Source organism: Amphibalanus amphitrite, unplaced genomic scaffold (genome assembly GCF_019059575.1).
Source record: "Amphibalanus amphitrite isolate SeventyFive unplaced genomic scaffold, NRLGWU_Aamphi_draft 000886F_arrow, whole genome shotgun sequence".
Classification (NCBI taxonomy): Eukaryota; Metazoa; Arthropoda; class Thecostraca; order Balanomorpha; family Balanidae; genus Amphibalanus; species Amphibalanus amphitrite.
In genome coordinates this window covers 243,838-257,735 of record NW_024882380.1, presented here as the reverse complement: position 1 = coordinate 257,735, position 13,898 = coordinate 243,838, and the positions used below count along the sequence as shown (strand labels likewise).

The following is a 13,898-nucleotide window of genomic DNA, read 5'->3' as shown; positions in this document are numbered from 1 at the left end:
GGCCAGCATTGAATAACGATATCCGGATCGAAATTAGCAATGATTTATAATTAAATGCCGAACTAATAGCGCTGCAAAACCCTCCTAGTAAATTGTCAAGTCGGATTATACCCACTTGAATTAAACTATCCTAAATAAAATTGTTAATAAACTTTCTAACACTGACGTTCTTTATCATACGATAAGTGGGGTTAACCAAGATTCAGCATCTTCCGCGTTCAAACAATCACCTGTAAGGCTAGAACATTAATGGCCAGGTAAAAACATGGTCGGGATTTGATTAACCGGATTATAAGTCGATTTTTTTAGTCGGGATTTGATAAGTCGAATTTTTTTACGCCAACCGCATTTTTAAGTCAAGTCAGGTCACTGATCTATGACGTCATAAATGAGCAGTCCTAAAATGAACTGTGTGAAACTGTCCTAAACTGTCCTAAAATGAACATTTTAGGACTATGCTAAAATGTTCCAACTTCGCAACACCCTCAGTGCAGAGCTTTCATAGGGAGATGAAACTTACAGGATCTTATAGTATGATCGAGAGGTCTCACAACTTGTATAAATGTATATCTAGGATTTTCTGAAGGGTCGCCTGAGATCAGGTCAGTCTCTCACCATTAAAAGTCAGGGGAATATGGAAATTGCTAGTTTGGTCCGGAAATGATATACAACTATCTCAAATTCTCAAGCACACGGAATCGTGATTTCATGCGCTCCTTGCAAGGTCTGATGCTTCAATTTTGCTTTGTTGATCTTGCGTGACGTCATTTATCACGTAACTAAGGCTATCAGTTTTTCGTCAATAACTCCCGATCAAATAACCCGCGCCCTGCTGGGGGTCCTGGATTTCCACGCCCTGCTGGGGGGGGGGGGGTGTTTGAACACCCCCCCCCCCCTTGTAACTCGGCTCCTGGGCCACGTAGAGATACGCGGAAGGCGGCGTTCGAAAGAGCGTAAAAAATAATGACGAAATCACTTCGGTCAATTTTTTGGTCAGGTCAAAGGTCAGGTCACCAGAGGTCATTGAAGGCAAAATTTCGCCGATTTCCAGGTCGAATGTCGAAAATTTCCAAGAAGCCAACGCATAACTCGGGAACCAATAGAGCTACAGCGCCGCGGAAAAGCGCATTCGATAGCCCTATTAACGCCCTTTCTGAGTAATTCTCTCAGATTTGACCTAACGTCAACGGTTTTGCCTGCAGGGGGCAAAAACTGCAAAAATAGCCGATTTTTTCGAAAACAGTTTTTCTGCAATAACTTTTGACCCAAGCCTTGTACGAGCTTACTTTTACCGGCATCGTGTTCCTCTCGTCAAGACGCATCGAATGAACTATGTCTTGACCTTGAAAGGTCAACTTGAAAATTTGACCTCAGGTCAAGGTCATGACCTGACCGGAAAGGGTCATGTTACATATCAGTCGATCCGTATCGTCGAGCTGAACACATCTAAGGCGTTTTCATCGCTCTAGCATGCCTCTATCAAAAGTTATTTGCGAAAAACTGTTAGATACCATTCGTGACCTAAGATGACCTCAGGGCATAAACAAGGGTCACGGACACCATTTTCAAGTTCAGTGTGTCTAAACCACTTGTAATTTGGTGTTTGGGAGTGTTTATAATGTCTTTCATCCAAAAGAGGCGCATTTCAATTTTCTCCCATTGACTTACGAGGGGGTATCGAAAAGTTCTGATCATCACAGAAAATATAGACCGATTTTGATGATTTTTGGTGGGTATTATATTTGGTTCTTAAGAACAATGCTCCCGCAAAGAGAATCCTGAGAAGTGGTTTTATCTTATGTAGGAGAGACTTAGAAGTAAAAAAGATGAGTATTGGGCCCATTGAGGACCGAACCGTCATTCAACTAATGCATTTGAAACGGTATCACACTGAGAAAATACATCAAGAACGTGAAATTAGTTTATGGCGAGGAAAGCCCATCTCATGCACTTACCGAAAATGAAGACATAATTTTCAACTTGGTTGCATGGCCCTTGCAGGGGAGTCAAGAAGTGAGTGACTACCAGTGACTGCCAAGGTGGTGAATGTGAAGGAAGTGGAAGACCTCGTCCTTACAGATCGTCGTGTGACCTTTCAGATGATTGTGCAACAGAAAGGTCTCAATGCTGGCAGTGCCTGAAAATATTATCAGCGAAGAACTACAGACGATAAAGGAGTCAGCCCGCTTAGAAGTTCATGTGTCTACTTTGTTCAAGAGAAAAATGCGTCTTGGCCTTTCGAAATGAAAACTAGGCCTTTTTTAGGAAATTGAAGACACCTTCGAACATTTGATGACTTGTGACGAATGCTGGGTCTATGTGTATGATCCAGAGACAAAAAGATGATCAAGAAGTTTAAGCACGGCATATCTGTCCTTCTTAAAAGGCGAAGATGCAGAAGCCGATATGGAAGGTCAATGCTATCAGTGTTCTGGATCTGGCGTAGAATAGTCATTACCGACTGTCTTGATGATGGTCGGATAATGATAAGCAAGCACTACTGCACACTTTTGAAGAAGTTGCGAGATGGCCTCAAGCAGAATCGCCGCAAAAAAAGCCCAAGAAAGATGTTTTATCCGCACCGACAGCGCCCCCGCCCATTCGTCCTGAGCTGCGATTGAAGAAACAACATGATGTGGACATTAAATCCTACCGCATCTAAGAAATTCACCTGACCGGGTATTAACTGACTCTTGATTGTTACGGGACATGAAGAATCCACAGTATGGCCGGTGATTTAAGGACAGAAATGACGTCATTGATGAGGTGGAGCAGTGATTTACGGGGCAGTGCGAAGGTCCTACAATGACCGCCTGAGGCAGCTCAAGAAGCAATGCAATAAGTTTGCAGTCGTGTGTGGTGACTTGTATAGGAGTAATGAACATCATGTAAAAAATTCAAATTTCTATCACATCTAATTCATGGTGATGATCAGAACTTTTCGATACCCCCTCGTATAATGGGGAGGTTGCAAAATTGACCTGACCTTAGGTCATCGATATCAAAATTCTGAGATATACATTTTGTACATGCTATTGCTCTTAGCAATCGCTGAAAGTTTCAAAGCGATCGGTCACTCGGTGTAGCTATGACAGACATTGAAAGTTTTTATGAGGTGAGGTCACTTCAAGTGACCTGGTGACCTGACCTTGAATGACCTTGGTCTGAAATTTTCACAACATGTGTAGAATTGATGTATGGTAAGGTGTACCAAAAACGGCGGCGCTCCGCGCCGCCGTTTTTGAGATATTCGCGAAAAACCACAGGGGGGGGGGTGTTCAAACACCCCCCCCCCCAGCAGGGCGCGGGATAAAGCTACCGAGTCGATAAAGCCACTAATGGACATGAAAAGACCTGCCGAATCGATTGATATGCAATATGACCTCCTTTGACCAGCTTCGTGACCTGACGGGCTGTGACCTGACCTTGACCCGAGGTTAACACCTAACTCTCGCCCGTATTGGTGTTTTTTCCAGCCTCAAACGTATAAGGGTCCGTTGGACCCCCCCCCCTTGCCGTTTCGCCCCTGATCGAGCTAGAGCTTCGCGGAAAAACGAGCGTGTTGGCCGTGACGAGAGGAAGTCGATGATACCCAATTTTAAGGTCCTAGGTCATCGGTTGACTTTCCAGGTCAGGTCAATGACCCAAAAGTCGGGGAAATGGGGACTTGTTAGAAAGTCGTAAAGCGTGGCTGCTATGGGGTTTTCGGGGTGCTGATCACGAATATCATGTTAGTTTTGATCACAGATGATGTCTTCATGCATTTAGGCCAGGTCGGGTCAGGTCAGGTCAGGTCAACCAGTAAGGGTATTCGTAGTAGGTGGCAACCGCCTCTGACAGCTTCGCAACATGTTACGAGGGCACCAAAACTACTTCGTAAATGTTCATATATCAATGACCTGACCTGACTTTCCGGTGACCTTGACACCCACCCTAATGCATGGAAGCAAGATCATATCCCATGTTTGAACGCTTAAAACCACGAAAAGACTGCAAACGCGCCGCTAATGCGAGCCGACATACGCCGAATCGCGATTCCGGCCAAACATGGTCTCGAAAAGTAGGTCGCAGGTCAAAGGTCATTAAGGTCAGGGTCATGACAATTTCAGGGTGGGTGTAAAATTGATTAACGCGAGGGTACTGAAAGTTTCGCCGCGATCGGCCGCTTTTTACGCGAGTTATTCGCGAAAAACCGAGGGAGGGGATCCGTTCGACCCCCTTCCCTTTATACGGGCGAGGGTTAAGTTGATCTCACCCGAAGAAAAAGCATACCATTCGACACGCCTGAGCTAGACAAACACGATGCTGCTAAAATCGCGGATCTGCGATCATTTTTAGCGAAGTTATTTACCAAAAACCGAACCTGTGCCTTGGGCCACTTGACCTGACCTCCGAAGTCATCGGCTGACCCTGGTCCTTAAAGGGACCCTCCCACCTTCAAAAAAGTTTATGAATTGGCATGAAAGTGATGTCGCTCGGTTCAGAAAGAGCGAAAACGAACATCTACCAAATTTCACCGAAAAATATTCACCGGTTTTCAAGATATTAGACTTTTACTTTTGTTTACTTTTTTTGGGATCTCCGCTGTTTCTAGCGACTTTATTTTAGAAGTGCGGCGTTTGCGGCAGATGTTGCGCGCAAGTAGCATATACCACCGCGTGCTACAAAACGTTTTAGTCAAACATTTAAAAATCGTTAGATATTTGCGCTGACGTCACACACTCAGAGGGGTATTCCTAAGCATTAGCCCCTCTGAATCAAAATGCTGCAATTTTGAAATTCAATATTTCCGATTTAAGGCATTTCTCGATGTTGTGAGTGCCGAAACCGGTAATTGTGAGCTAGGGACCCCATTTTGGCTATCTCAACTCAAATCTAATGTTAAGGTGGGAGGGTCCCTTTAAATCGGAGACCAATCGCTGCATTTCGTAACGACGCACACGATCGTTTCTTTCGTGAGGCTCTAGCTCAATTAGGGGCGAATCGGCGAAGGGGGTTGTTTCCTCACTTCCAACCCCCAACGTCCCCTCGGTATTCAGAAAACCTGAAGGTCCGGTGAGGGTTAAAACGTTTCTCCTGAACGAGGAAGAAATGTGAAAGTCAAAGCTCTATAGACGTCCTGTAAAAGTGGCCATACTAATAAATTCGTTAGAAATAAGATGCTTTTTAACCCTATTAGTGGCAGGCTCCTGGCTACACGACTTACTCATATAAAATCGGGTGCTGGGACCAATCTTATAAACGCTTTAGAATGGACAGGGTGTCACTGGCTAAAGTTTGGGTGCAGAAAACGGCTATTACCTAAATGCAAAATGGTTTTCATGCATTTCAGTCAATTGTATATTGTCGGTCCCAGTGGCCGAGCTTAAAAAAAAATCGGCAGTGTTTTGCATCTTTTACGCCCTAAGAAACTACACCATCTATCGAAGTGGGCGGGCTTATTTGAATGGGAGGGCGCATTATGCACGAATCGTGTGCTTTCGTTTATTTTGGACTGTATTTTACCACATCCACTGCTGGTATCACTATTAATATTATCTAATGCCGTGAATACGACAGCATTCCATTTATAAGATTGGGCCAATGGAGTCGCGCCCCGCGAGCTCGGTTTTCCGCTGGGCCGCTACAGGCCAGGAAGTCGGTCTTCGCCTGAGGGCAGGAGGGAGCGCGGGGTCAGCCAGGTATCGCCAAGTGCCGAGCGAAAGCCGCTCCCTTCCCTCTCTTCCCCTCTTCTCCCCTCCCCACCTCGGTATAGATGGGGAGGGACCGAACTGCCAATGACATGCGAGCGGTCAAGGCCGCTCGCGCGGCAGCGACCCTGGCGGCCGGATGCCGCAATTGGGATTCAGCCAAGTTACCGATTCGCCTCCTGTGGGAGAGCCAAACCAGGGGACATACTTTTTAGATATACTGTACTGAGTAGAAGCCGGAGCCGGAGCCGCCGGAGCCGGATCATTTTACTCGGAGCCGGAGCCGGAGCCGGAGCCGCCATGACATTTCACCCGGAGCCGGAGCCGGAGCCGGAGCCGATTTTTTTCTCCGGAGCCGGAGCCGGAGCCGGAGCCGTCTGAAATTTCCACGGCTCCGCATCCCTGCCAGAGACACATGCGCATGCTCAAGACCGTGCACATTTACGTATACATATACAGCACATCAGGAATGTAAACAATTAAACTAACAATCACGTCTGCCTTATCTTCCTCCAGTATTGAGTCGTGGCTCCCAAACCAATTACCTTGCCTGGGAAAACCACATTTTTCTGTCATCTGCCGATATATTTCGAGCGCCATCCACGACTCTCCGTTGTTGGGCTGAGCAGCCGTGCCGTCATCTCATGTGCTGTTTGTATCGTCCATCGTCCTTGGACCCAGTCCCGGGCATTTTTTGGTAACTTCTGTACCAGCCCCGGCCCACTCGGCGCCGCGTACGGATCTGTGTGTCGGAGATTACCCCGCTCCTCCGTGGGACCGTCCGTCGAACTCACGGCCATCCCTGCGCTGACAACATGTCGTGTTTGTCCGCCGATTGCAGTCGTGTCTCTCTCGTCCACGCTCACGATGTAAACACAGGCGTACGTACGCTGGCACTCCTCATACGAGCGCCGTTCTCGGTCCGGAGGCGAGTGCGCGATTCCTGAGCCAGCTTAGCAGCTGCTGGCGTGTGTCCGGGTAGGAGGGTCCCGTTAGCGCTACATACAGCCTATTATGTCGGCGGTGACGCACATTTCTGAGTGTATCTGCCCGGCTGGTAAGTCCGGCCACTTTAGCAACTACGGGCTGCCGGCAACCCGTCAATGATCTCAGTGCTCTGCTGCGGTAAGGCGTTATACTTGGTCTTACCAGATGCATTAGGACCCTTTGCTTTTTACTCTTGCCGGATTTAGGGAAGCGTGGTTGGAGCTTCTAGAACCTTGCACTATGAACTATCTTATCTTCAGTGTCGTGATTCTATGAATAGTTTGTATGAAATTACATAATCTTGATGCATTTTTGCCGCTAAACTATGTCGAACACAATTGCTCCACTCAAGCCTGGTCTTCGTGTCACGAAATGAACCATGTTTTGCCTTAGCGTGAGTGTTCTGTGGTATTACCAGGATATTCATTTCGCCCGCATTCGTCCCTTCGTGTCGTTCTACTCTCCGCCTCTCTCTAATCCCAAACATCAGGCTGCACACGCATCTGTGGCTCCCATCTCATGTCGTCGTATTTCCCAATCTGGCGATCTGCGACAGTACATAGTTCGGCACCGTCTGCGACGCTGCGCTGTGTCGGCGTTGTGTTTAAGTCCCCTGTGTGAACGTGGTCGTACATACCTGGGATGACGTTACCTCTCGGTATGTTCACACACGGCTTGTGTCGACCCTGTGCCGGGCTGCGCCGCTGCTGTCTGCATGACTGAGTGATCAGAGCGCTGGGATAAAATGCACCAGCACCACCTGTCTGGCACACGGCTCCGATGCTCACTCACAGCCAGTCTTGCAGATCTTGTAGGCAAACCCAGTCGAGGGGAGGAGAGGGTTGGTGGAGGTGCACGACCGGTGTCTACCGGTGCATGGTATCCGTGCCTCCCCCTTCCCTTCCCCATCCACCAATACACTGCAGACGGGGTGTGGCCGCGACGTGCAGAGGCCAAGGGGAGAGGAGTGCACACAGCAGTGCTGCTGCGGCGGGCGGGGCTGCCGGTTGTCCAGACTGTGCCGGACCACACCCCGCCGCCCGGACCCGGACCCCCTACTGAGAGGCGCCGGTTACCTTTGGTGGTCCGTCCAGGGATTGGTGGGGTGACCTTACGCTGCAAAGCGGCGAACTTTAATGGGATGCCACACCATTATGTGTGTGCTAGTTAATCGGATTAGGACGGGTTTGTTGATGCGAGCTGCATTCCGCTCGTATTATGAAGGCTTCAGGATCCAGGGCTTTCGCACTTTTTTAGGCTCGGTAAATAATGATTTCAGAACTACTTCAAGACTCTTCAGTCTCCTTCATCTTTATCTGCCGCTGGGCTCTTTTCTACAGAATATTGATCCGTTTCTTGATTTCCGTCTTGTGTTGTTTACTTTCTTGTCTCTAGTCTGGAGAAGTGAAAATAAGATACTAGACATGACAAGGTGGTTTCTCTAGGAGCTTTCATCGGAATCACACCTCGTGAGTTGTCATCACTGACACCTAAGCCGTCGTCTCGCCTCATCCTTTTCCAGTCATCCAAGTGGCAAGGTTAGATAACTTTCACCGATCCCTGGCCCCTTAACAGTTAAGCCATTTCGCGTAGTTCACTTTGGACTAGCGCATTATGAAGCGTTGGCACGTTCCTGCGATGTTTGCATGGGCGTTGATAGGATAGGTCTAGACTAGACGGTCTGCCATGATTTTCTGTGATTTTGAGGCTAGCTGCGAGGATAAAGACATGACGGACGTCGTTCCGCTATAATCCGAAGTCATCATGGTTCAATGCATCGGAGCGCCAAATCCGTGGCGGCAAACTGGTCTGAAGCCGAGCTCGCAGCATGGTCATGTTGTGACGTCTCACCCACGCGAAAAAGGCGGTACAGAGGACACTCCGGACCGGGTGGCCCTGTGTAGCGGTGACGCGGGTCTGCGGTCAGGTGCCGGCCCGAGGGAGGCGCGGAGGACCCCTCCGGTCCCCGGCGCGACTCTGCAGCGCTGCAGTCGTCCTTGGATCGGCTCGAACCCGGCCGTGGCCGCCGGGCTGTCACGAGTCACGACTGTGCCGGGCGGTGACTGGTACCGACGCGGCTGACCCGCCGCGAGACTACCGGGCCCCAGAGGTGGTCAGGGGCCCGCTCCGCACCTGTCGGAGACCGGACTGACCTGCAACGAGCCTCTGCAACGAGCTCGTGCAATGATCCGGTGCATTGATGAGGGGCCCCACTGCCGCCGTTTGGACTAACCCGGCGGTAGTCTGTCGGTTCTTTGCCTGTAGGCCTCTTCTCGACTATTTCCATCGGTCTAGCGGACTTATTAAGTGCCAGCCATGGATATTTCCAAGCCTTTTAGGCTTAGGGAAGTCCCCGCAAGCTTTCCTTTCCGTCAAAAACTGCCCCACGGTAAGCACCTGGGCATGTCCCTCACGACTCATACTCGTAATCACTCGTTCCACCAGTTACGCTTATCGTTGGGTCATGACTGGGTTTAAAAGCGCAAATATTTACAGAAGAGGGAGATAACTCTCCACCGGTAACGAATTTCTGTCGTAGTCTCGACCTAGCCGTAACATGGTTAAGGACGGTTTGAAATGCTTATTTTACTCAGTTACAGTTGTTATGGTCGGTAGCCATGGCCTTCTGGCTTCTTCGATCTATCGCACTAAGATGTTGTCATCTTAGGAACGTACCGTTATAATAGAAAAGAAAATAGAATAGTTATATGAGCTGTGGGGACTTCGTGCTAAGTGGGGTTAAATGAATTGTTCGCTGAAGTGTCCCATCCTGACCCTGGCTGACCGACCTCTCTTTTTATGGTGACCCGTTGGAGAGCTCTGACCACAGGATGGTCCGCTCTCTGGCCTTGTAAAAACCTTGAACCGATATTTGTGTATTCTTCTCGTAGTTTAGTGTTATGTTTCGCTTTATGTTCTGACAGCTTATGCGGGCAAGCTCATCTAAGAAAAGATATTTTTATCCTTCCCTTCGCTTATAAATGTGACTCTCCCTGCCGCTGAAGTTTTCTGCCGTCAACGCCATTCGATCTTGAAGCTGAAAATGTCAGTCTTATCCGAAAAACGTGTTAGTGAACGGTTTCCAAAAGAAACCATCCTGGTTGATATTCGATCATTCTTGTAATAACCTGTTGTGGTAGTGTTAATGGTAATATTAACGAGTACGTTGTTTTTAGGTACCCACTTATTCGACAGAAGATTGCTTTCAGGTTTTCTCGTTTGCGGATGATTATTATGACTATGGACGATGTTTGTGTGCTTTCAATATGTTTGATATCAGAACAGCAAATGGCCATGAAAATTTCGGCCGTCAGCGCTGTGCGATCTTATAGCTGAAAATGTCCGTCTTATCCGAAAAGGCGTGTCAGTGGACGGTTTCCAAAGGAGATATACTGGTTGACATTTTATCATTCTGCGAAAACTTGCAAACACTGCCCGCTGGAGGACTTGAATGTCTCGACGGAGAAAACTAAGGAAACTGGGATGTCTTCAGAACGAATTTCTTCAAAATATGCGCCTGAGCCGATCAGTTGAGGAGAGCAGCTCGCTTTCATCGTATCGTGTTGATGCGCCGTGATTGACACCTTTATTGGTCACAAATACAACCAGGATATCCCTTTCCCAACCCACTTCACCCATCCCCTGACCTCACCAATCCCCGGGGGCCATAAACGTATCGCTGGGAGCCGTTCCCAATCCCCGCCGTCCCGCACCGACACACGGACAACGGGCTGTCATCTGGCCGGTCTGTAATTGTCCACCCGCCCCCGGGTATCATCCAGCTCGGCCTGCGCCCCCGGACGCCCCGTCAGACGCCCCGGGACGCCCCCGAGGGCGTCTCAGCCTTCTCGGTGACCGTCCGGCCGACACGCCGTCCGCGCGTTTCGCTTTCACGCTAGGAATGTGTCCGGGAATACGGCTTTTCACTCCGAACTGGCCGCCAGAGACGGGTGTGGAGCTCCTCTGTCGCCTGGTCGCCGACCTCGCTGACCTTTGGTGACCTTTGGCCGCCCGCGGTGACCGCGGTGGCCTGGGTGACCTGAAGTGACCGGGGATGACAGTGGTGCTGATTGTGACGGAATGCCACCCGACCAAACGTGTTTACTTGATGAGATGAGCTAACCTTGCGTCGGTAGCGTAAGTTATCGTGTTATCAATCGAGGATTCTTGTTTTCGGTTGCTGAGCGCGAATACCCGTTCTCACAAACAAACAAGCTGCTCAAGGCCGGACCGGTCTGTCCACCTTTGGTATTTCGTCGCCGCCGCTATCGGTGTCTACTCACTTGAGGGTTGCGAGAGCGACGCTTCTTCGTGTTACATTTCCCATCGTCCGGTAATCGATTGCGATACACAAATGTCCGTGGGACAGGGCCGCGCTAATGACAGTAAATCCCTGTTTGTCTGGCTCGGTGGATGATTGCCCGATGGTTGGTCTCATGGTTATGTCGTGATCCGAATCACCCTAATACGGCCGTGACGGCTGTCAGCGCCGACCGAGTTTCACGGGCCGTCATATGACGGGTGACGTGTGGCGTGACGGATACGTGACCAACAATGACGTGACGTGTCACGGCGGCCAGGGTCAGGGTGAGCAACATTACTCAGAGGAGAGGCACTGGATTCAGACGGATGATACTGGATGACGTGGATATTGCAAGATGTCAATACGGCTTTGTGACTGGTCGCTGTTCGGTTGTGTTTCTCCGTGATACCTCAGTTTTTTTTTTTTTTTACAAAGTTAAGCTTTGTAGCCTTGCGACTTCGTTTACATCATTCGACGCTCAGGAGTCTATTCGTGACTGCGTCAAGCCTGAAATGTCACACTTATCTACTGCGGGAGTTTATAGGCGGAAGCTGGTCCAAACTAAGCCTTTTCAGTGACCCACCCACTGCCGGCACCACCCATTTCGCCAATCGCTACTCCATGTGGCTAGCTTGCAAACAGCTCTTTTGCACAGTCCCTCTTACATCAGCGTTGACAATATCCATGCTGGCCACAACAGCATGTCCTCGGCAGGCAGCAGCACACTCGACTGCAGCACACTCGGTGCGGGACTCATTAGCCGGACGGACAACAGGCGTCGTGACATTCCGCAGGGCCGTAATTGAATGTGCGGTACCCGCGGGGCGCCGCGGACCGCAGAGATGGCCACGGAGGGCGGTCGTGACGGTCGTGGGTGGAATTTATTCACTTACTGTGGTCCCTGTTTGCTTGTGTTCTGTTGGCTTGGATCTGGCAATGCGCCACATGGTATTTTTGTTTGGGTGGGAAGCTTATTTTATCGGGAAATTACAGGAACACTAGATGAAAACAGATGATTGGTTAGAAACACATACGTAATTTGAACACGGTAATGCAAACTGACCATGCGTAAGCTCGTCATTTCAAACAATGCAGAATTCACCGCTCATATAACTACGGCCTAAGCTTTCCCTGCATTCCTCCGCTTTGTTTATTTTCGCTTGTTGTTGATTGGTTTTCACAGATCTTACACGCTTCGTACGCTTGTCCAGAGTTCACGTCCGTTACAAATACCCTCTTGATCTCAATTAACCGTGCTATATCTCAATTGTCTTTTTACCACCTCTCAACGTATTTTCCTCCCGATCTCTAATTGCTCTTGTTGACCTGTGGACTCGTTAAAAACCCTAACGCTCCGTTTGAACCATCCGCCGTTCCGTGTGCCCCCTGCCGACAGCGTCGCCGCCGGGTCCGACCTCTGGTGACCCCTACTGACCTCCTTTGACCTCTGCTGACCTCTGACTGTGACATGTGTGCGTGTTTCCAGGCGCTGATGAGGCAGGAGTTGGCGGACGCCGCTGCCGACCGGCTGTTGGCCATGGACGAGCGGCGCCGACCGTACAACTCGTTCGGAGACGTCCGAGAGCCGACAGCCGAGGAGATGGAGGCCTGGAGGATGAGACAGCTGCGCAGTGACGATCCCCTGGCAGCCTTCTCAACCAAACGGTGACCTGTGAGGTCAGTCCGTGACCCCTCTGTGAGGTCAGTCCGAGACGCTGACCCCTTGTCCGGTGGGTGAGCCGGTGTGTGTGTGTCATTCTCTCCGACCCCACCGACTCGGGGCGTGGCTGACAACTCCGACAGACGGATGGTCTTTGTTGGTCAGTGGTACCGTACCAGAGTGTCTATGCTGTGTGGGTGTGAGACGGGAGGTGACCGCGCCGCTGTTGACCATTCAGCCCGCTCTCCGGCGGCTCCCGTCGCGGGCTGACCGGCCGGCAAACAGTCTCCGCGCGGAGAAAGCTCGGACGTGTGCCGCCGGCCGACTCCACCCGACTTCTCTCCCACGCTGGAGTATCGTCTCGGCGACTGGTGGGTCGGAGAGTGACTGACGGGGACGGCACGCCCCGGCACGGCGGGCGCTGCGCGGCGATCAGCGCAGCTCCGGTAGGGACTCTGAGGGGCCCGCTCGGCCGCGCGTGACGACCAGGGACGCGGCGGAGGCTTGCCGCGGAGAGTGAGTGGCAGATGCGGACCGAGCTGCGGACTGTAATCCGCAGTGACACGCGGTCAGATCCTCTCGCTCCGCGGCTCAGACGGGCGGGGTCGGCCTCGGCCGCACGACAGGCCGCTCGCGTGCCGAGGAGAGGAGGTGCCTCGCCCAGCATCCGGATGTGTACTACGGAGCGGTCTGTGACTGACAAATGAGCAAAACATTGTGCATTGTGAATCTTAATGTACAAGTAAGCGACTCGCGTTTTGTGCGTGTCTGGTTCCCTATCCGCCAGCGGTGGATGTTGGTACGAGCTGTTGTGTGATGTCATCGATAAGTGTATGATAATAAACCACCTCACTTCGACTCATATCGATCCCTCCGAGTTAATGGTAATCGTTCACTGGCACTGATCGTTGTCGTGAGGTCGCCATTGTCGTGATGCCACTAACCGTGAACGATATTGGGCAACCTGGGTGGGTGCGGTGAATCTCAAACAATGGGCACTCGTCCGTCGGCACATCGTCTCTTGATGGGGGGTCGATAATAGCCGGCTTCAGATGGCTGGTGATGCGATGTAGCACGGCCGGTCTCGGTTGAGTGGTGGGGGTCGTACATACACACTCGTGGTCGTTCTGTCCTGGTCCACGACTCGTCAGGAGGGCACAGGTCACCCATGCAGCTAATGAGATCAAGGTTGGGTGACGCGAGACTGAGCTATTGTTGTCTCGTGTTGGGTGGCGGCCGGCGGGGTGGCATTTTGTTC

At 50.6% G+C, this 13,898-nt stretch overlaps 1 protein-coding gene across 2 annotated transcripts in view; it reads left to right on the top strand.

Annotated features, from left to right (window-relative positions):
- Nucleotides 1-13,498, top strand: part of LOC122367660 (pre-mRNA-splicing factor SLU7-like) — a 38,505-nt gene extending 25,007 nt beyond the window's left edge. For both annotated transcript variants that reach the window (XM_043340974.1, XM_043340975.1), the window contains one exon: nucleotides 12,467-13,498. In XM_043340974.1, the coding sequence (XP_043196909.1) occupies nucleotides 12,467-12,649 (183 nt within the window). In that variant the 3' untranslated portion in view covers nucleotides 12,650-13,498. The remainder of the gene's footprint in view (nucleotides 1-12,466) is intronic.
- The last annotated feature ends 400 nt before the right edge of the window (nucleotides 13,499-13,898 follow it).